This window comes from Saccopteryx bilineata, chromosome 4 (genome assembly GCF_036850765.1).
Source record: "Saccopteryx bilineata isolate mSacBil1 chromosome 4, mSacBil1_pri_phased_curated, whole genome shotgun sequence".
NCBI lineage: Eukaryota > Metazoa > Chordata > Mammalia > Chiroptera > Emballonuridae > Saccopteryx > Saccopteryx bilineata.
In genome coordinates, this window is record NC_089493.1 from 72,945,802 (window position 1) to 72,968,952 (window position 23,151).

Here is a 23,151-nt window from a genome sequence, read left to right on the forward strand (position 1 = left end):
CCAAGACAGGAATATGACAACTTTTGCTTCTGCAGAGGTGCTGCTGGGGCTCTTGGAAAAAACTGTGGCCATGGAGGAAGGAGGTGCCGGGGTTGCTACAAACATTCCTATTGTCTCTCCCAGAAGCAGTGTGGCAATGACATCCTCAGCATCCCCAATGACAGCAGCCACCAGAGCACTCCATGCTAAGGGAAGAATCAAAACTTGACCTTCCATTCCAATATTTGGGGAAGATATCTAAACAACAGAATTGAGAAATGCCATATACCAAGTAGCAGGAAATGTTCACAGGAATCCAATATACCAATTTTGATGTAAAATGACCTTGAAAAAAGCAGGAATACAAGTCACAAATTTTAAAAATGTCTGTTGAACTAGATATGTGAACAAGTAAGTCACTAGTAGGTTTGCCTATAGCATTTGTTGACACAAGACAGTTCATCTGGTTTTCAAAATCATTTTGGTAGATTTTTCAAAAGAAACTTCCACTGGTATTGACTCAAGTAAATATTTTGAAAATATGATACATTATAAACCTCTTCAATATCAAAAGGCACAATATAATGATTTATATATTTTATTTTGACTTTACATGCGGTGTTAAAAACCCAAAGTACATATTATTTACACATCCACAATACAAGTTTACAAGATATCTATACATGTTAAAGTACTCTATAAAACAGTATAGAGCCACTTCACTTTAGGGTTACTTTTTATGCCATAACATTAAAAAAGATACAATCTGTGTTTACCTTTGCACAAATGGATAAAGCATTTAAAAATTAAATTAACAGGATAGAGACTAGATTTAATGTTAGAAATTTCAACATAAATACGATAGAACTCACATTACGAACTACAAGGCAGCACGATGTTACAAAGGGTTATCCTGGAGCCACACAGAGTTACTGTTCTGCTTTCCGCACGCCGGGATTAATATTGGTAAGGTGAATTCAAACACGCGTGTCGTGTCGGCGGTGGACTGAGTAGTGTTTATCGTCGGTTGGTTTAATTTATTATTAATCTGTAATATTTTTAGTTGCAAAGCTGAAGTGTTTCAAGAACAGAAGTTTTAGCTTTTGAGCTTCCAGAGATCTCAGGGAATCATGTTGTTTAGAAAACAATATTCTCAAAGGAAAAGAATAACTGTATCAGTATTCTACATTTTGTATAAAAATGTTCTTGGTCTTCTGCCACCCATCCTCCCCCAAATAATGTAATATCATCAGCATTATCACAAGAAATCAACTGAACTTACTTGTCTGGCTAAGTCAGGAGCATTCATCTGCCTTGATACTTTCTAGAGGAGGGTCAATAAACCACGGTGTCACGTGCAGCCCAGTAACTGAAACAGTCATTGGGATTGCCCATCAACAACTGTTAGTGGCTCCTGCAGAGCTACGAATAAATGACTCTATAAGGTTTCCACAGGTGTCACATTACCCAGGAAACCTCATTTGACTTCACATTATCACTGTTTCATCCTTAGGAAAGCAGGAGTGGAATGTTGATCATGGCAAAGGACGTAATGCTATTTGGGTGGACCGTTTTACAGTTAATTGTTTTAGGTTGTTTTTTATGATTTTTAAAAAAAGTCTTTCCAGGTGCTGGTTGAAAAACACTTACAACTGGCACTCAGTAAATGATGTGCTATACTGAAAACACTTGACATACTTTAGTATTTCTATCATTCGCATGAATAAGGCACAAAATGCACAGATTCAGGTAAACTCACATGTAATATTTACAGTATATTGTCATTACCTGCATGACTTAGGGGGAATTTCTCATATAACACAACATAGACAGCATGATTGCACCACTATTAGGTTTTCATAGACTGTGTCTGTTAAGCCAATTACAATTTTTTTTTCACATTTTCTTCTTTTGTATTTTTTTTTTTAATTTTAAATATTGGAGTAAGAGGAGTTAAAGGAAGAGAAATTTTACTGCACGGGAAAAACCAAAAACAATCAAAATAAAACCTTAATTAGTGTGCCCAAGGTTAAATAGAAGTGACTCAGGCTCGGATTCACAGTGGACAGGTAAATTTTACTACTGAATACTGTTGGATAAATCAAGGATACCTCTTAACATCTCTATCTTCTTAAGCTGGCAAGACTGTAATAGGAGTTTTAATGAATAGCAGCACAAAATTACTTAGAACTCTTACATTCTGGCATTGGGTACCGTGTAAGTCAATTATATTGATGGTTGAATCAGCCTTGATTTTCTTTCTTTTTCAAAGCTGAACCCAATGGACTGCTGTGGGAAGTAGTTATTGTTCAGTCATGCTCAATGTAAACAACTTCATAGCACAAAAAAGATGCAATGGGCACCTAATCAAATCCTAGGGGATACAGAATGCACGTACACACACACGCACGCACGCACGCTCGCACACACACGCAACACAGGTGGCATGAAAAAAATGCCCCACATAAAAAAAAAATGCTACAGTTTGGGTCTAAGACTGACTTTTAAGCAAATTGTTTGGTAATCTACAAGTTTGCTTCTTTGAAATATTACCATTGTTTTTGACATTTGTGCAAGAGGCAAGGTGAATGCATACATATTAAAATGTTCACATTTAATGGGAAGACCACACACAATGGCAGTCTAAGTTGAACCCATTTTCAAGTATTTGCTCACAGATTTTTTTTGTGTACTGTATCAGCTCTTCACACTGGGAAGATAGCCCCACTGAGCTACACCTCTCCTTAGCTTCAAACAATAGAAATGAAATGGCCAGCACCTTCCTTTGTTTTCAGGCACAGTACACAGAAGCCTTGTTGCAGTAGCTACATGTGGCAAGTTCTGATGTTGCCAAAGTTAGAAAGAGTTTCTTTGGCCACTTGGTTCTCTTAAAATACAAGTGAGTCTCTTATCTTAAGGTACCCTTACAACATCACCCTCTCAACAACATGGACAGGATAAAGCCACATGGGGAATAGCACACTTGAGGCCTAGTAAGTGTATTTGTTCAGTGGTCTGACAGATGTCGTCTGAGGAGCAAATGAAGGCTTTGGTGGCACGTCAGGTTTTAAGGACGGTGTCCTCTTTAGCCCCGTCCTAGGTAGGGTGCCATTACTGGTGTAGCTGCTCTGTCTGGAGAGGGAAGGCTGCAGATGAACACTCACTGGTGTTCCCTGGATATAGTCCACTTTTGCCCCTGTCGGGGTGGGCATGTACCCACCACGGTTCACGCTAGGCTGTCTAGATAACAAAACACCATTTGGTGAGTTTAAGTTTTTAGGCATAGCAGATATAGAGTGCCTCTGGGAAGAGTTTTTGTGGTAACCTCTTTGCCTTTCCAGAGAAGTCATTGGGACTCCAGGAGTGGTGGGGACATCCACTCGTTTGGTTGGGCTATTTCTGGGGAGAGTTGAAGGAGGAGAGTAGAGCGATGCCTCCCGGTTAGGAACCTTAGGTGGAACCTCAGACATGGGTCCCACGGGATCCAGCATCAGGGTCTGGTGGGCCATTTGGATGTCTCCCATGATGGCTTTAGGGTTACTATTTGGGTCATTTAGATGCTTCAGGAGATCGTTGAGGGTATTTCTGGAATCCACAGAACGCCGGTGATCTCTTTTGCTAGATGACTTCGTAAGAGGGTGGTCAAGGTGTTGAAGCTTTTTTTCAGCTTTGTGAGCATTGGAGTTTGAGAAAGACGTGTTGTAGTCATGGGTGGCGTTAGGAAGAACAATGGCACTGGGGATGTGCCCATGACTTAATGGGGAGTGGGGAGGAGGACTAGAAGGGAAAAACTGGGGGGTTTCTTTCCTTGATGCCCCATGGCCATGGGTCTTGTCTGAGTGGCTCTTCATGGCCTGCAGGGTCTTCTGGTGCAGCACAGGCGTAGACTCAGGTGTGGGGAGTGCAGCCAGCTCAGGAGGTTGGCCTCGATGGTCCATTACCATGGATTTAGTTTCTCCAGTGGGTGGTAGCTCTTTCCGACTGGTCAGCAGGTTACTATACAATTTGGGAGAATCAATATTCTGCTGATATTCCTTGACTGGGCTGTCAAAGAGACCATTCAGTTTGGCAAAACTTCCACTGGAGTCCGTGCATGACTGAGCAGACTCTGCATCTTTGTGGATCTTTCTGTTCTTCCGAATGAACATGTCACGATAGCAGTACACTGCCACACCTGCAATGAATGCACCCAAAACAAAAGCAGCAAAGACACAGGTGATGAGGACATTCATGTGGACCATCTGGTTGGACTCTCCAGACTGGACTTCCCATCGCACACCTGCAATAGACACAGGGAGGGTCTCGGTGAGGTGCTCTTCTGAACAATATTGCCAGCAAACAGTTTCCACTGAGCCAACACTACCTTCATATGGTCTATATGCTTAGCTTGGAGGGTCAGTAGACTCTAAAATTCTGTAGACTCTTAAAATAACCAATGAAATGTTAGGTTAAGAGGTATCCAAGTCTGTTACATTTTTTTCTTTAATTACATAGGATCCCCACAGACATCTGATCGCTGCAAATGCCAGGATAACTCTAACCTCCCCTTGCTCTGTATTCAATGTCTCTTTCCCCCCCAAGACTTCTTAAAAAGTTATTAGACATTTTAAGAGTTTCTATCTAAAAATTAGAATTAGAAAGGTGTCTATTTTCTAAATGGCCTGTTTTAAGCTCATAATGTTTTATCTCATGGTTTTCTCCTAATCATAACTGAGGATTAAAGGGAAGCTGCTAGGATTAGGAAAATGTATGAAATGGCATCTATATATTTTATTCTAACAAAATTATGCTAATACAATTATGCTATCTTAATCAGAATAAAAACACAACTTGTTACAAACTAAAAGCACCTGCTTGGTCACTGTTAGCTAACAAATAAATTTGTTTGATTTTTTTTTTCATTCCATCTTGGGGTCAAGCACTCTTGAATTGCCTGATATGAAAGAAATTTAAACAGTCTAAGAAAATAATATCTTGCATTAGTTAAGTAACATAATTCAAATAACTTGAGGTATTTAGAAATATTTAAGTTAGACTAGAAGAAGAGAGAATTATTTTTAATTATCGGGATTTTTAATGCAACCACAGACATCTAACAGTCAACCAATGAAATGTTAGTTTAAGAGGTATCCAAGTCTGTTACATGCTATAAACACAGCTATCCCAGAATAAGGTAAGTCAGAGTGACTTTGAAGATTTGGTTGCTTTAGGTTAGTACTAAGGCCTTTGAATGTTAGTTGTTTTTAATAAATGTCTAGGGTTATGAGATTCAGTGGCATTTTGAAAGACAAAGAAAGAAAAGTAGAAATGGTACTACTCAAGAAAAAGCAAAAAGAATTATTATAAAGTTGTTTACAGTGAAAATATATAAAACCCAAATCAACAGACATAAATAATAAATGACAATGCACTGTCATAGAAACTGATTGGAAACCTGATCCCATAGTTCAGTAAGCACTACAGAATAGATTTTTTTTTTTTTTTTTTTTTGAATCATGTATCAAATAAGCCTACTCCTTGGGCAGCTATGTTATAACTGCTTCTAGTATTATGAGCTGTTACATTTTATTGCTTGTGGCATTCAAGCAACTGAGTACCTCATACATCCTTTGCATACTGCATTTTTGAACTGTAGCTAAAGAGAAGACTGGGAAAAGTTCTTGAGGTAAAATCTCTGACATCGGGGTATTCACAAGTTTTTGGATGTGGTGGGGTGACCCTCGAAATTCCCTGATATCCACAAGTCTCCAGAATCTCCAGACAGAAATCAACAGATTAGATTGTCTGAGTGGCTGTTTCACCACCCTTTCTTTAACAGCTTCCACCTCTTTCATCGTCGAAGGAATGCACTCCAAGTTATCGTAGAAAACCGAAGCGACTATGGCCAGCAGAGGTGGTGGAAGAGGCTTAGCAACTCTGTTCCCGCTAGCCTCAGGAGAGGGTTAAGCGCTGAGGCTCCTCAGAGATGTTAGGAATCAGATTTCCACTCAGTGAGATGATTTCCCTGCTGAGGCCTTACCCTTTGGGATACCCGATAAAGGATCAGTAAAATCGGAAGTGTTTGGGTCATCTTGAACTACAAACTTCCGGGAGCTCGTCAGTTTAGGTCTCCAGGTATCAAGCACTTTAGGTGTGTTTTCTGGGATACTTGCTATTGTGGTAACAGAAGATGAAGATACCTCCATGTCTGTGGTGGCAAACAGATTTTTATTAACGTGGGTAGTATCAGCAGATTTTTTTTTTTTTTCCTGACTGGTCTGGTGCATTTTTTTTTAAGTACAATTTAAGTATATTTTAGGAGAAGCCCTATTCTAGCATTTCATCAAAACACATTCACAGAGCCTACCCCAAATCTTTTTTCTTGCAATGGAAAAATAAAAACTAAACACACTAACACTATGTTTAAGATTTCAAAATTAAAGACACTCAGAACACTCCTGGAAAGTCCCTGTGGTGATGAATGACACTCACAGAAAAGGTAACACAAATCTCAAAGATTAATTGCTACTTTTTTCATCCTTCTGTGAGACAACATCGTTTCATTTCTCTTTCTGGGTGTTTCTCAAGCACTTTCAGAGCCGGCTGGAGATTGCACATCCTTCCCTGGAGTCTCTAAGTGTGGCTTCATCAGAAAGCACGTGGGTAGGTCCGTGCAAACACCTGAGCTGGGACCTGAAAAACCAGCTCTGCCTAGGTCGTCCCGCTTTTCCACGGACCCCCGTCCATCTGTAGATTATTCACTGCTCTGAGGGCTCACTGTCCACGGTAAAGCACGAAAGCAGGGATGAACCTTGCCCATGCCTTCCAAAATGCCCAGGGAGTTTCTTCCGAAGAGTTGGCAGCAACTCATGCAAAAGAAACGGTATTTACAAGCTGAATTAGGATGTTCTGATACGTTAGATCCGCCATCCCTTCCCCTCCTCACCTCCCCCCCAAGGAATGAAACTGCTGGTGAGTTGTAGAAGTAGCACTGGGATGGGGAGTGACTTAACCTCTTAGCATGTCTATTACTGATCCCCACCAAACAGATTTTCCCCTCAAAATGTACGCACACAACTTTAGGTTAAAACTCCAGAGACCCCAATTCAAACTGATGTAATGGTGACAGATGAAGACTCTAATAGGGATGTGGGGAGCCCACTGGGCACCTTAATACATCAGCAACCAGCTTCATCCAACCAGGAGCCTTTGTCATACCACTGAGGCCACAAGAGTCCAAGTTTTCCAGGATTACCGCATACCACTCAAAAAAGAGCTCTAAAATGTATAAATACACATTTTGGGGAAATGTGTATTTGTTTACTAGGTCTGAGGAAAGGTGAGGAGAGAAGGGGGGGAAATAATGAAATCCTGCCATCCATGACACAGAGATGGCCAGAGGGGACATTCACAATGCACGAGGGTGAGAAGAAAGCTGGGGGTGGGCGGGGTGGGGGGGACACGTGCAGCTGAAATGCAGTCTATGTTAATCTGTTTGCTTTTCCTTAGAGGATGTGCCTTGGCCAATGATGGACTGTTAACATGCTCCACAGGGTGAAGTACTGAGTAATAAAAAGTCTTTTGGTGCCATCAGTGGGATTATGAGTCAAAGCACAAAAATGAAGGGCTGCCAAACTGCGTAAAAGGAGGGGGAGGGGCTGAAAATGCTGCACTGAAGGAAAGAAAAGGTTGTTAATTCAAAAAAAATTTAAAAAACTAACCAGATGTTGGACCGCCAAATATTTTGTAATCTGGTGTAGCTGAAGTAGGCAAAATTTCTAAAAGAATTAAAGGAACAAGTAATCAGTAAAAAAGTAACCAAAAGAAAGCAAAAATTTATGAATTCCAGTTAACTAAAAAAGTCAAAAGAAAAGACTATAAATGAAAAGACTGACCTACTGGTTAGACTACCTTTTACTAGATTTCCTACAAAATTGTAAATGGTGAAGAAAAAAAAAACAACAACAATTCTCTAAAGGGGGAAAAAAAGAATAATAAGATTCTTCTCTAATGTATCCTCATGACCAAATAGCTCTCAGCTTTTGAGAAGTTTAAGTTAAATGCTAGGTGGTATGTGTCCTGAGTCATTAAAAGGCTGGTTGTAAAATAATGTTCACGTGCAAATGTGGTCAAAAAAGAAGCGCTGGGAGGCGGGGGAGAGCCGGTCTTACCGTGGCAGTCCCCTAGGTGGGCCGTGCTGCCGTACTCCGTGTCCTGCTCGTACCCTCCAGCACTGTGGTTATGGAAAGCAAAGAAGTCTTCAGTTAACAGCCTTCATAGGAAACAAGTGACAACCAGAGCAGAACCAAGAACACAAATCGATTAGTAGTAAGAATAGGCAGAGAGAAAAAACACGGACATTACAACATAGCTTGCTAAGTTGAGTATTTTTGTTAAATGGTTGGTCACTGGATTGTGTAAGAGAGCAGAAGGGAACTGCCTATGTCACTTAGGTATTATGCTGTCTATAATCTCCCCTCTCACAGCTACAGATTTCTCTTTTTTCCCCCACTTCTCCCATATAAAAATAAACAAACAAAAACAAGATAAACAAAAACAGGAAGAAAAAATAAAGAGAAAAAAATAAAAGTAGTGTTATTGGATGTTTTCTAAAATTTCTAGCTTTAGAAACTCTGGGAAAGATAGGAGCAAATGTGGAGATCTTAGCTAAGGAGGCAAAGTCTACTTACACCACCCCTGGGGTGACTCTACCGCAGGTCCCCTGGCTTAACCAGCCACAGTATGGGTCCCGAGATGCAATACAGGACCTGCAAGGAACCAAACAGAATGGAACTTGGATTTTCTCATCATCAAAGGTCTTAATGCTGCAAGCCCCAGGGCAGAAACAAAAATGGCAGCTTACTTTTTACATGATCCATAACGCTCACAGCGGCTGAGGGGGATGCGAATGATGCAGCTAGAGAAGGCCACGTACAGAGTGTGATGATCTTTATCCAGCTGTAATGAGATGACTTTTCTGTCCTCCTCATTCTCAGCATTACACCTACATTGTGAGATACATTTTGAAGCCATACATTTAGAAAGTCAGAAAATACATGAACTATCCAAGACAAGCACGGTTTGGTTTTTTGCCAAGTACTGAGAGGTGGGGAGGTCTTAAGGAATATGCTCGGTAGCAAACCGGGCAGGTACATAGTTTAAGTTATAATTATGTGATTCATCTTCTACTGCTCTGCATGCTTGGTTACATTTCAGGCTGGATAAAGGGTTTCTTAAGATTGCTTTCCCATTCTGATGATCAAAGGGAATTATATTTGTGAAAACCGTGTTGGACTATAGGGGAAAAAAGGGATAATGTTTTAATGCATTTAAATCTTCCTGTGCTATATGTTTCTGGATCAAGCCTTAGTTTTCTTTCATTCCATTTCTCTCATCTATTTCTTGTTCGTTTTAATGGTCTAAATAATCTTTTATGTCAGTAGTTGGAAGAACTGCATTCTGGGTATGTGTGTGTGCTTGCAACTGTCTGCTGCATGTAACATCCTGAAATTTATCTGCAATGTAGTAGGGGTGATGCTGAAATGCTCTCATCTTCCACAGGTAAAGGACAAGGGCTGAATTATTTTTAAACTCATCAATAGCCCACCTCCATGCATGCCCCAGTGGACTCAGGAAGAAAACAAAACTCAGGATTTATTTCAGTGAGGGGGAAAAAAAAAAGCAACAAAACCCAAAACAGTAATATGCCAAACCACTGCTAATTTAGAGGGCTGAAAGGAAATGACTAGATAAAATAAACTCCGGAAATTTTTGAGCAGCGCTGAAGAGCGTTCTCGTAAAATAGACCTACTTTGCATGGTTGTATGCTTCAATCTCTTCCAGTAATACGCTATCATTCAAAGAGAAAGAACTCGTCTTTGCCAAAACTTTAAGTACTACTCCAGCCTCTGAGCCAACAAAGATGACAGTGTAGTTCTGGTAGGGTCCGGCAGAATGGTCAACGGCAATGGCTGTCAGTCTATACCTGCCAGAGGAGGAGAGCCCAGTCAGAGGGGTGGGTCAAGAGGAAGAGAAAGGACTGGATGGGAGTGGGTCCCTGTTTCTGCAGGGTTTTACCTGATCCGAGTCTTGGTGAACCAGGGCTCCTCTGCAATGGGTGGGACGGCAGAGTCCATCAGGGGGTGGGATTTGATGAACGACAAGGTTTCATCCGGGAAATCGATGGAGGTTTTATAAGCTTCAGCAAGGCCATGCTTTGCACAGCAACCAGGCCTGGAAGGCAAACAGTGTTTTGTTTTGTTTTTCCCAACCCATAAACTGTATTTAAGGAATAAGTGTCCATTCTTAAAGAAGAGGTCAAGAGAGAAAGGGTGAGCAGAACCCAGAGAGCAATGCTATTTCCCCAATTCCAGCGGGCTCTCCACATTCACGCTCATAGGGTGATGCTGACCAGCTTCCTGTCCATCGTGCCGCACAGGGATCCCTGCCACACGTGAGCGGCCAGCCCAGCAGCTCTCTGAGGACGGATGCTTCCCGAGGCCGGACGGTGTTGTAAAGACAACAACCCCTTTCATCTTTTTTCTTTACCTTGGCTTCGGTACTTTGTCTTCAGGGACTGCTGTCCAAACAGAATCAGGAGTTTTCTGTTCTTTAAATCGTCCTTTGAATACTTTCTCAATGTCATCCATGCTAAATGCACAGACTGCAGAACCAGGAATGCTGAAAAGGGGGAGAACCATCGGAAAACCATCAGGTGACAACGGACTGACTCATTTGTGGGTCCCACAAGCTAGGGCAGAACATCTTTCGAGGTACCAAAGACCTGCTCTCACCTGTTGAGCTGGGTGGTGAACACCCCAACCACCGTGGGGATGCCATTGATTTGTATTATGTTTGTAACAGACTGCAGAACATCAAAGTAGAAAAACGAGTCTCCGGGGACAGAACAGTTGAGCCGAGCCTTCAGAAATGAAGTCCAGTGTTTCTCCAGGACCCGCTGGGAGCCACCCATGTCGTTTTTACATATGCGGGCCACACGGGAATAGACAGCCTGCCAAGGGACCAAGTGTAATGCGGGGTTATGAGCAGAAAGGGGCAATGAAAGCCAAAAGCTGCTGTTTATGGGACAGAAAACGCTAAAGATTTATCTGGTTTAAAGAAATCTAGCAGTCTTCTCTCTGGGGACCTGTAGACTAAGAATGTAAACTAGATGTACCTGTGAGAAACAAGGGCCATTTTCCTGTTCTGCCACACAAGCCCCCCAGGAAGTGAGCTATTAAACCGCCTGGCGGAATGGAGACCATTCCCGCACTCTGTCTCCCACTTTGCTTCTCATGTCCCTAATGAAATCCTTGAATCTGATGTAGAAGGGCCGGCAATACTTTAAACTCATATGGGCTTTTACCAAAGTGCTCCAAGTTGAACAAGGGCCTTACTTTCCATTCAGCCTTTGACACAGAGAAACAATGAACTATCAATAAATTGTTCAAGAGTTAATCAAACATCTCTAGCTCAAGGGTGCCGGCAGAGCTCTGTCTGTACAGGCAGAAAAAAAATGAAACCTTCTGAAGGCCAAAGGCTGCTATTCCCATTCAAACCATTGTTCAGGTGTTTGTCAGCAAATATTCTCTTGAGAAGCTACTCACCTCTCTGCACTTGGCCCTAAACACAAAGGCCATACTGCTACCAAAGTAGGCTCAATTCTATGTAGTACAGGTCCACAGTACAAATCAAGCACCTATACTTGCCTTGCCTAAATTATTATGTTCCACAGCAATTTCTCGAAAGAAGAAATAGACGTAGTTTCCATATTCGATGGCATGAAGAAAGTGTGGCTCTGGAAGAAAAATCACAAACACACAGGTTCTCAAAGGATAATTCAATCAGCGTACAACCCTGACTGCCAGGCATGACTGACAGATGTTAAGCCAATGAGAACTTCAATACACCAACTAGTCTGAGTCCCGACATGGGTGACTTGAAGCTCCAGGGACCGTGGAGTCTTTAATGTCAATTAATGGACTGTGAAAAGCCTGCCGGGAACTGAACACTAGCAAAGGTCTTTGTTTCAACACATTTACTCATTAACCTATTTAACTAGGGAAGCAAATCTCTTACGTTGAGATTTTTTTTTTTTAAATCTTGATTTCTAGACTCCAAAGAACAAAATGATTGTGCAGCTGTGACCGAATCAACTCTCACTGTTAACTTTTCAGGATAGGTAGTCATGAGAGTGGGCAAGGAGTGTCATGTGCATTCAGAGTTTGGCAAATAGGCACATTGAAATGGAACCCCTTTCTGTTTATTTATTTTTGAGGTCACCTAAGATAAAATCCTGAATGAATCTACTTTTTTGCCTTGGCTACAGGTCTCCTCATTTCTTGTCAATACCCTTGTTCACAACCAAAGCAGCTTATACTTGCTACAAATAAACAATATAACATCATGCATGGAACATCCTGATGTCCAGGGCTCCTGTTCTCCCTTGGCTAACCCACTACCCTTGGTGATCCCACAACACTGCTCTTCAAAGGTACCTTTTATCCATTTGGAATCATATTTTATTGTACGAAGGGCAGACCCATCGCCCATGCTTCGATAAATAACAGCATCACTGGCCAAGAAGTCAGCCACTGTGGCAGAATATAGCTTCCCATCTGAAACCAAAGTTATAATTTGAGTAGAATAACCATAATTATCCTGTGGCGTGTTGCCTTATGTGTGATACTCTTTGCAGTGCTTTCACCTGTTAGTCCTGTATATAGAAATAAAGCTAAACCTGATGCTCATCATCAACCTGTGACAGCTTGGCCCATAATATTACCTAATTTTAAGGATGAAGAATCCAAGCTTCAAAAAGTTAAATGACTTATTCAGGGTCACTGGCCTACCTAACAACAGTGTTAGAATACAATATGATGCTATGCTTACCTTTAATTCTTTTCTAGAAAATTTTTCATAGCTTTTAGACCTTGAAACACCTGGATGAAGGTAGCTATCCTAGTTATGATCATTTCCTCTTCCTTTAAATTCCTTTTGCACCTTCAATGTCATTAATCATTTATATTCATTACAATAAAGAATCTTACCAGCAAAAAGGGCAACATTGGTTTGTCTGGCATCAAATGGGCATCTTGCCAGGCCACTAATTTCTTCCCCATCATACTCTAAGGTATTCAACTACAAAAGAAAAATAAATAGCTGGTGTCACATCTGTTCAATGTACCTGTTTGAAGGCAATACTGCTTTATTTGTACTGAAATTCTATTTAAATATTTTTGTCTTTATGCTTCCATAGCATTATGGATAAAACAAATGACTAGGGGATAGCAGAATTTAACAGTATGCTAGTGAAGGAAGAAAAATTGATGGACAACAAAAGCACATCAGATAAAATATACTTACCCTATAGTATCTACACATGGGATTAAATGCATTGGTACCACATACAAAAACCATCTCATCGTTTCTTGGAACAAACACTTTAATAAAGTTGTGGCATTCATCCTAAGGAAAGTAATAATTACATTAACATTAGCCATGGCATATGCTGACACTATGGGATCAAGACCACAGAAAGGCTGAAGGGAGCAGGCACGTGCCTGCTTTACTTACTTTACGTTTGCCTTTCATAGCACAGTTTTCACGATCCTGTTGTCTTGACCGCCATGTCAGTTTCTGCATGAATCAAGCAAAACCCAAGTTCAACATTTAACTGAAAATTCTGGGCAGGGAGGGGGATTATTATCCAACTTTTGAGGGAATGCAAATCAATTTGCCAACTCCACGAGCTTACCTTGCTTGGTATTACTTCTGCTTTGGGAATCTCATTTAAGTTGACTGTATAAACTTGATCCCTGTTAGGAACAAGGCAGTCAAGTCATTATCACAGGCATGCATAAAAATGGTAAGATGCCTCCTGTTTTATTTTTACAGATCTGCCTTTATTGTGTTTTGGAGATCATTGGGATTTTCTCTGTCTCCAGCAAAGTCAACACAGGATACTTTTTCATTAGTAAGAAGCTTTTATGTATCACCATGGTTAGGGAGCAAAGAGAGCTCTTCTCTTCAGGTATGGGTTAAATTGCTACTTGTATTAGCACTGACATAGTTCTCATATTTGCTCGAATAATTCCAAGTTAAAGAAGAATAAAGAAAAAATTTTCCCCCTGCTGCTTTAAGAATAAAGAATGATGTACAGTCTCTTGGTGGCAGTCATAAAACAGCACCACGGAAGGTTTCATCTCTGTATTTTGTTCCTGGTACACAACACTGACTCCTCTCTGTGAATATTTTTGTCCACTTGCAATTTTTGATCACAATCACATATTAGTTTTTCATGAACTAGACACATTAATGCAAGCACCACAAGAGAAAAGAATTTTAATCTAATAAACCAACGAGAGGAAAATTACCTGCCAGCAATATAAAGTGTGTCTCGAATTTTCAGCATCAGCTGAAAGTCCAGCCTGTGCTGCGATTCATTGCCTGAAGGGCGTCCTCTAAAAACCGGATATTGCCTCGAATCTGCAAGTAAAAATGGGCTAAACCATCAGTCAGGATTATGGAGCTAAAGAATCAATATACAGCATTGATTAGCTGTATATACCAGTTGTAGAAGGGTTTTAACTAAATTCCTCTCTTCGGGTCTTGAATATAAATGAATAAAAAGACGGTAGATGTCAGCAAATGGTCTTTTCTTTTTAACAGAAAATATATAACCTATGTATGGGCTACTTTAGAAAGGCACCCAACAAAACTGTCCCATTTTCTCCAAACACGATGATAGATAAGTTAATATGCAAAAACACTTTTAAGGCATAGAAAACTCTTTCTGCAAACAAATACGTTTAGAAAAATCAAAACCAGAAAAGCTCCTTCTTAGGAAAAGAGGACGTATTTCAAATACTTACAGTGATAGTCAACAGTATTAAGGGGTTCATCGTCTTCAGGAAAGCTGACTGCCCTCAGCTGGGACACCATCAGGAGCAGCATGGAGGCACAAAGCAGGAAGAAGCTCATGGTGGGCCCAGGTCCCGTGGGAGCAGCCCCGCCTCAGAAATCCCACTTAGCTACCTAAAGAAGAGAAACCGTATGGAAAGACCTCAATGCTGTGATGAACCTGTTTCCTTATTTGTAATCAGCTCCATCTTCACCACCAGCTCTCTCCCATGCCTTCCTCCCAGCAGGGGCCCTGGCCGTGGTGAAGAGGTACCTCTGAAAACACAAGCACAAGATGGCAGTGTGCCAGGCCTGACGAAAGCATCTGGTAGGCATATGGAAATTTTAGGCAAATTTGCAAGAGTTTTTAAGGTAACGGTGTATGTCATCATAGCAAAATCCCCAGAACCACAAACAGAAATGCTGGCTGCTGACTTGGCAAGAAAATGGGCAATGTTGGGATTAGAATTTTAATTAAACTCCAATCTGCTTCCCTGCCCCCAGCCCTGAAATATATCCAGTGCAGCTTTCCTCGGTCCCTCAGAAAAATGCCCAGGCTGTCTCGCCAATATCCAGGGATCTGATGGTCCCTTCGCCCCTCAGTTGATCTTGGGTTAGAGCATTGACAAGTTCCCAGCATTACTCAAGCCTTAGCCCTAAATTCTTAGGTAGAACAGTTCCTTAAATTAGTAACACCAACACAGAGGCAATGACAGGAATGACCTTGAATCAGGGGGAAAGAGAATTAAAGAAATGAAATGATTTCACAATCAATCAATCAAGCAAAACAGGGCAGGGATGAAGCAGCGCAGCTGCCACCAGACCACTGGGGATGTCTCCATTTTTACATAAAACCGTTTGGACACAAACCAATACCCTAAGTACACCTGTCCTCTTATTTTTATTGGACTTTAGAGCCATAGGGGGGCCTTGGGGACCATCTCGTCCAACCTCCTCATTTTTCAGACGAGAAAACAAAGGGCTGGAAAAATTAAGGGACTTACTGAATTTCATGAAGCTATTTAGGAAGACAGCAGAGCCCAGACTCAGATCACCTGAGTCTCTTTTCATCACATTGATGAGGGACTTTTGCCTTCAAACATATAGGATTACAAAACATCTTTCTGGGGTAATGAATACAATCTTTATTTTTATTGCCGTGGTATTTCACAGGTGTATGTATATGTTAAATTTTATTAAACTGTACATTTACACCTCTGTAGTATTTTCTATGTATGTCAATATCTCAACAAAGCTTACGGCATTAATTGTATAATATTAACTGCCAAAATTAAAAAAAAAATCTTTAAATGGTATCCATTCATTTAAAAAATAAATTAGGAGCTTGATGGGTATTTTTGTGAAACTGTAAATGCTCCATTTCGCAATACTACTACCAAAATGGTGCCTTGTAGCTACTGTATCAAACAGTAAAACATTAAGACTTGTTTTCAGTTTTATATATCTAAGAACTTCTAGGGGAGAGGATGAGAATCACTTCACATTCCAGGGAGAGTCCAAGCACTCAACCAGGCACTTACTATGTATACCTTTTTTATCTTCTTAATGTCAAACACACAGATGCACATGTACTCTATGCAATGCTTTCAATATTTCTCTTTCTCATTAAAGTAAAAGCCAGTCTATGTGATTTTTAGAATCCTAGTTTAAAAAAAAAGAGAGAGAGAGAGAACAATATTGCAATACAGATTTTCTCAATGGATAATCAATCTAGCAGTAAGTTAGCGGGATCTGGGGCAGCATGGTTTTGTTCTCAGTTGAAAGAGTGTGCACTGTGTTGGTGGTCTGACTTGAACTTGCTAGCTGACTGACCCAGCAAAGGTTCTTTAATCTGACCGTTAGTTTCCTTATCTCTAGTATGTGGATAATACCACCTTTTCCACAGGATGAAAAAGAACTCAATGCCTTGCACAAAGAAATTCTGAACAAAGTCAGTCCTCACCCATTTCCTTCTGGACACCGTGTATATGACTAATTTGACCTGAGGTCTAAGGTGGAGCTACGAAAAGATGTTGTAAAATATCAAAAGCTATTTCGCCACATTTTCTCCTCACAGCTGAATATTTATTTTAAAATACTAAAGGATTACTTTAGAATAAATTTTACCACTTAAGTCCTTATCAAAACTAGAAAAGCAAGTAGAGAAAACAAACAAACAAACCAATGACCCTACCATCTTAACCCAAGAACTATGATGACTTGGGTCCAGTCTTCTTGCCATGTGCACCTATTTTAATCATGATGAGATGGCCTCTTTCAACCTACCACTTCTCCAGAAGTAGCATTTTCCTGTCTTGCTTTTCCACAAGGTCTGGCCATTTATAAAGACCCTAGAAAGTTGAAGCAGTATAAAAATACAAAATGTCGCCCTAAGAGCCAAATTCTGTTATGATATCAATTCTAAACTTCATTGTCTCGAAGTAAAGTCCTTGGATGTTTTTACAGGGTATCAGGGGAAAATTAAGAAACATCAATCAATGTTGGAGAAACTTAGAAATAACTGCATGTAAAAAAGGAGACAGTTGCGTGAATCTTTCTCCACAAGGACAGATAACTGAGTGGTTCACATCCTGGCCAGATGCCCCAGACAGCAGGGCAGATGCCCCAGACAGCAGGGCAAGGAGGGGCCTTACCAGGAAGAGTGTGTCACAGCTGTAACTCTAGTACTGAGACCCAGGATGGACTCACTGCTGACTCACTGGCAAGTGCCAAGCAGCTGGCTGAGTTATCATTTCCTATAATTCATCTGACGTGGCAGAAAGCAATTTCGCCATAGACCCCGCCCCCACTAATCTCATCCTCCGAAAATAAAATCCCATCACTAATTGCTTCCTGTTCCTGCATGAGGCCTTATTTTTAAAAAGAATTACTTTTAGATTTGCCATGGAAAATATAAACTGAAGGATTTAATATAAAATATACATCAAAGTAAGGCTGAGTTGGGAAGGAAAGGATCTGGAAAACCAGAGAGAAAGGTACCAGGAAGGAGATTTATTTCCATGTAAACCCCCTCTGAACACATCACTCCTACCTTATTTAAGGAAGCATCTCAGAATTCTAGGACTCAGTAAAATCATGAAGCTTGTTATGTTGAAAAAGGGCAAGTAAAGAGGCAGGATGCAATGTTGGAAAAGAACATAGACCTTGGGGTTAGAATAATCTGAGTTCAGACTTCCTTGGGCCACTTACTTCCTGACTCGGGGACTCTGTTTAAGTACATTTAACCTCTTTAAGCTTCAGTTTCCTCCAATGTAAGATAGAAATAATTATATTTTCTACCTCCTAGGCCCTTCTAAGGATTAAATGAGATAATCTATGTAAAGCATCTAACATAGAACCTGGCCTGCAGTAGATCTCTAGTAAATTTTTGTGAGTATTTTCATGACTGCTACTGTTATATCTTACTGGGCAAAAATGCAAAAAGCAGGAGAGGGAGAAACATGTTTGCTCTTTTATCTTGTACAACTACAAAACTGTTTCTGTATGCCTTCATAAATGCTAGGGTGTTCTAGGAGGATTAAGGCCCAGTTTCATAGACATAGATGCCTCCAAGGGGGAGGAGGGAGCCAACCACCTTCCTTATGTGTAAGCTCGAAGTACAGAACATAATTATATTATGTTATTCCTTTAGCTAGAGAACAGGGATACCTCAGTCAGTACATTTTGTCATTTTTTGGTATTATAAATGCTTCTTCCATATATTCCTGACATTAAAGCCAAATTAAAATAAGGAAAGCTCTTACAAGGAGTTCAGAGCTACCAGGACAGCCAGGGTTTGGGAGGCAGGATCCTTGAGCGAAAGGTGGTAGAATGAAATGAGTCCCATACTCAGCACTTGGTGTCACATTCTGGGATTTGCTAATTCCTAAACTGTATAAAGATGAAAGGATAGTTACAAAGTAGAGCCAAGTTTGGCAGTCTCAAGTTTAGGATGCACCAAGGAGGAGGAGGTCTAGTAAAAGGCGAAAGATTTATGCGATCTGAAGAGAAACCAGAGTATAGGAGGTCTAGTAAATGTCTAAAGGCTCTTGTTTGGGCTTCTAAAGATCTGTGCCTCAAGGAGGGGAGACAAACATGAGAAACACCAAACCTTATAGAAATTCCAAAAGGCCAAACCTTACAAAATCTCCAACTTGACCTCTGGTAAGCTAAGACCTAGATTGGATGGATGTTATCTCCTACTCTGGCTACTTGTTAGATAAGATAAATCTTCTCTAGAGAAAAATATCATCCAGAGACTAGAATATTTTACAGAATATGCTCAAATTCAAGCAGCAGTTACTAGACATTTCAAGAACTCAGACTAAAAAAAAAAAAAGACATTAAAAATAGTCCCACAGGTAACCTAGCAATTAGTTACTTGACATAGATTTTAAAAAATAACTGCGTTTATTCTAAGAAAAAAAGATAGGGTCAATAATTTATCAGAGAAATGAAATCTACTGTATTTTTCACTCCACAAGACATACCTAACCATAAGACACACCTAGGATTTTAAGAAAGAAAATAAGAAAAAAAAATATTCTGAACCAAATGGTGTGTTAAAATATTTAATAAAATACCATATTTTTTGCTCCATAAGATGCATGGGCATTTCCCCCTTCACTTTTGTGGAGGAAGAGTGCATCTTATGGAGCAAAAAACGTGGTATTTAAAAATAATTAAATAAAAATTATACAACTAAAAAGCATAATAACTAAAAAGCATAATAACTAGAACTTCTTAATAGATATTTTTAGCAATATATTTCTTATAGCTGAAGAGAGGATTTTTCAACTGGAAGATGGGTTAATAGGAAGTATCCAACAGAAACATAGAAAGCAAAAAATGTTGAAAGAAATGGATAAGAGACTAAGAGACATAGAGGATCCTGTGAAAAGACCCAACATACCAAATCCCTGAGAGTGGCGGTGTTGAGAAGGTGGGGGAGAGAAATGAACAGAAGCAATATTTGACAAGATAATGGCTACATTCTTATTCAAGATTGACAAAAGACCACAGTCACACATTCAAGAAACTCTTAAAACCTTCTAAACCTTCTAAATACAAAAAAAAAAAAAAAAATCATATTTAAACACACCATAGTTAAGATGCTAAACATAATGACAAAAAAAGGTTAAAAGCTGAAAGATGGCCTGACCTGTGGTGGCGCAGTGGATAAAGCGTCGACCTGGAAATGCTGAGGTCGCTGGTTCAAAACCCTGGGCTTGCCTGGTCAAGGCACATATGGGAGTTGATACTTCCAGCTCCTCCCCCCATCTCTCTCTCCTCTCTCTCCCTCTCTGTCTCTCTCTCTCCTCTCTAAAAAATGAATAAATAAAAATTAAAAAAAAAAATTAAAAAAAAAAAAGCTGAAAGACATATTACATTCAAAGAAGAACAATACTGACAGCTGACTTATCAATAGAAACAATGGACTCCAGTAAACTATAGAATGACATTTTTAAAGTGCTGAAAGAAAATAAATTTCCAGCTTAGAATTTTATGACCAGTGAATACATTATTCAAAAATGAAGGCAAAACAAAGTGTCTCAGACAAACAAAAACTGAGAGATTTCATTTTAGCAGACTCAAACTAAAAGAAATTCTGAAAGGGATTCTTTAAGCAGAAGAATGTAGAGGGTTGGTTAATGCAAGTTCTTTTTAGGGTTACAGCACAGTAGCCACATTTGAAATTAATAAATCCTGGACAGAGAAATGAGTATATAGTCTTCACCTCTCTGAAAGCTCTCTTAGTTCAAAGGAAATGAGAATTTGGACATGGAATAGGCATACTTTATCCCCAGGCCAATGAACCCAGGCAGATAGATACCTTGTGCTTATAAAGCTCTCCTGTCTGGAGAGGCCATTTCTAAAAAAGGGGCTGCTTATACTCTCATATTCCATCCACCTAAGGATCTGAAAGTGGAGTTGGTCTTCCCAGTGTCCCCATGATTCTCCCAGACATGGGCTTCTATGATCTTACAAAAAAAGTCTGCCTCCTTGAGATTCTGCTTCTCCTCCACTCTTTCAGTGAATAATTTCCCAGTCACTCTCTAAGAAAAACATTTCACAGACTTTAGTAGGCATAGTGCATGGTTCCACTCTGGGACTTGTTATCAGCTATAGCTTCTTCCCCTTAGAAATCATAAAATCAAGCACTATATGCTTTGATCCCCATCTCTGGTTTTCCCAGCCTGCCTGTCAGCCCACTTTCACTATGACTGATTGTCCTCCTCCTCAGCCTTCTGTTTTACTAACTGTTCTCCCTTCCAATTCAATACCTTTCCCCAATCTTGACATTCAACTTTATCCACCTCACGTGCCATAGTCCACAGTCTCTCATTTCAACAACACATTTGCCCATACTCTAGATTCCCTCATTTTTTTTTTGTCTCTGTCAGACTTTCTTGCAAAGTTCTTACCTTGGACGAACTCAGCCATTCACCGTCCGTAACCACCCCAGAGGAGCTGAGCACTAGCAAAGGCAACCACACTCTGGGGCGATCTGGTAGTTATATCACAGGATTCCTGATCACCAGCTATAGCTAGTGTTCTAAAACTCCATGTGGATCCTGTTTCTTTACTAGATTTTCTCATTCCCCAAGTCAGTAAGTTTAAATTCTTTCCGTTTTCCTCAAGGTACTAATCAGTCCTCTCTCCTTACTCTACTGCAATCTTTCCTCCTACCCCCTAGCTACTTCAAGAAAATAGCAGCTGTAGATAAGAACATTTTCCATACTCTCTTCCCATTACCAAATACATCAACTTATCTGCATGTTCATCTAGTTCTTCCTCCTTCTCTCCTGTTTTAAGAGCATATTTCACCCCTCAACTCCTCTCTGCATGTTTCAACCCAATCTTTTCTGTCCTTTCTGAAACAGAAAAACCCCCGATATTTTTTTCTCTCTAGGTATTCTGTAACTTTGTATCAATTAAATACTACACATCAGCACTTAAATTTGCAAAGCCTTTCCCATCTAAAAAAAGAGTAAGAAAAGCTACAGTGACCCCAGATCTTCCTCCCGCCACCATTTGTCTCTTTCTTTCCATTCACAGACACTGAAAAAACTTTTTTTTTTTTACTCTTAACTGTTGTCATTTCTTTACCTCCCACTCATTTTTGTACTTCCTCTGTTGAGCTCTTCTCTCAATGCCTTTCAGTAAAGGCACTGATGGCCTCCAGGTAACTTAATGCAATAAGGCCTGTCTCACCCAATTGCTCAATAGCTCTTCTAGACACAGCTGCGTATTCACAGCTTTTTAAAACACTTCCATTCCTTGCCTTCCCTTGTATCATAATCTTCTGCCCTTTTACCAACCTCTCTGTCTGTCTCTTAGTCTCCCATTCATTTTCTAGATGAAGCAAAAATTACTCTTAGATGATAAATGTCATCACATAATCTCATCATCTTCAGTAACTTCCTATACTCTTAGGAGAAAGCCCAGACCTCTGCACCATGGCCTTCTGTGTTCTGAGTCCCACCTCCCTCTCCCGTCTTAGCTCAAGCCTCTTCCTCCTAACTTGTGCTTTTAGCACCCTGGCTCTGTTTCTAGCCCTGGAGTGTGTTACTTCCACCAGGCCTCTTCTACTTTTCTTCTAGGCGGCCCTTCTTTGCCATCCTTGGCCTGGTTAAGTTCTCCTAATTTTTCAGAGCCTACGGAAGCTTCTTCTCAGTCCCCTGGGGCAAACATATCTTATTGTTGTCAATAATTGAGACAACTATGAATGAAGGAATAAACAAAAGAACTAATCATGTGTCCTGAATCACCATAACCCTGCTGAATCTCTTAGGGCAAGATTAGCATTCTTATTTAATTTGGATTTATTCAATACTGATAAATAAATAACAAAAAAGGGCAGTAGACCCAGAGAAGGTGGGCACCCTACTCTCCGATAGCATTCACTCTTTTAGTTGAGAGCTATGAACTATAGAAGAGAATGGGGGTACTAGATCTGCAGCATGAGGGGCATCACTTCACTCTATAGTCCATGAAATTCCAGTGCGCACAGCTCATGTTGCAGTCCATGGGAATGTCAGCCCCTGGGGTCACAGGACTTACAATACCACCCAAAAGCCCCACATGACCAAATGGAAAAAGAGCAAGCAATGGGTTTGGGTAGATTGAAAAAGAATAGAGAAACAAGTTAATTGCTATTCCTTGGAGCCTACCAAGCCAGAGGGTTGTAACTAAAGGTCAATGACAAAAGAGAGGCCTATATTTATATAGCGTTCACATGTCTAACTTCTAGGCAGTGTGTTCTCTACAGGGCTGTGGATTTTAACCAGT

The 23,151-nt window shown here is 40.3% G+C and overlaps 1 protein-coding gene across 10 annotated transcripts in view; it reads right to left on the reverse strand.

Moving 5' to 3' along the window:
• Positions 1-586: 586 nt before the first annotated feature.
• Positions 587-23,151, reverse strand: part of SEMA6D (semaphorin 6D) — a 452,494-nt gene continuing 429,929 nt past the window's right edge. For 3 of the 10 annotated variants that reach the window (XM_066276515.1, XM_066276513.1, XM_066276514.1), the window contains 18 exons: positions 14,832-14,994; positions 14,334-14,445; positions 13,715-13,775; positions 13,534-13,596; positions 13,324-13,425; positions 13,008-13,098; positions 12,456-12,575; positions 11,667-11,755; positions 10,752-10,969; positions 10,507-10,638; positions 10,036-10,191; positions 9,770-9,943; positions 8,822-8,962; positions 8,649-8,726; positions 8,130-8,230; positions 7,680-7,736; positions 5,999-6,166; positions 587-4,258 (listed from right to left, as the gene is read on the reverse strand). In XM_066276515.1, the coding sequence (XP_066132612.1) occupies positions 2,970-4,258; positions 5,999-6,166; positions 7,680-7,736; positions 8,130-8,230; positions 8,649-8,726; positions 8,822-8,962; positions 9,770-9,943; positions 10,036-10,191; positions 10,507-10,638; positions 10,752-10,969; positions 11,667-11,755; positions 12,456-12,575; positions 13,008-13,098; positions 13,324-13,425; positions 13,534-13,596; positions 13,715-13,775; positions 14,334-14,445; positions 14,832-14,940 (3,261 nt within the window). In that variant the 5' untranslated portion in view covers positions 14,941-14,994 and the 3' untranslated portion in view covers positions 587-2,969. The remainder of the gene's footprint in view (positions 4,259-5,998; positions 6,167-7,679; positions 7,737-8,129; positions 8,231-8,648; positions 8,727-8,821; positions 8,963-9,769; positions 9,944-10,035; positions 10,192-10,506; positions 10,639-10,751; positions 10,970-11,666; positions 11,756-12,455; positions 12,576-13,007; positions 13,099-13,323; positions 13,426-13,533; positions 13,597-13,714; positions 13,776-14,333; positions 14,446-14,831; positions 14,995-23,151) is intronic. The other 7 variants (XM_066276516.1, XM_066276518.1, XM_066276520.1 and 4 more) reach the window with 7 other exon arrangements.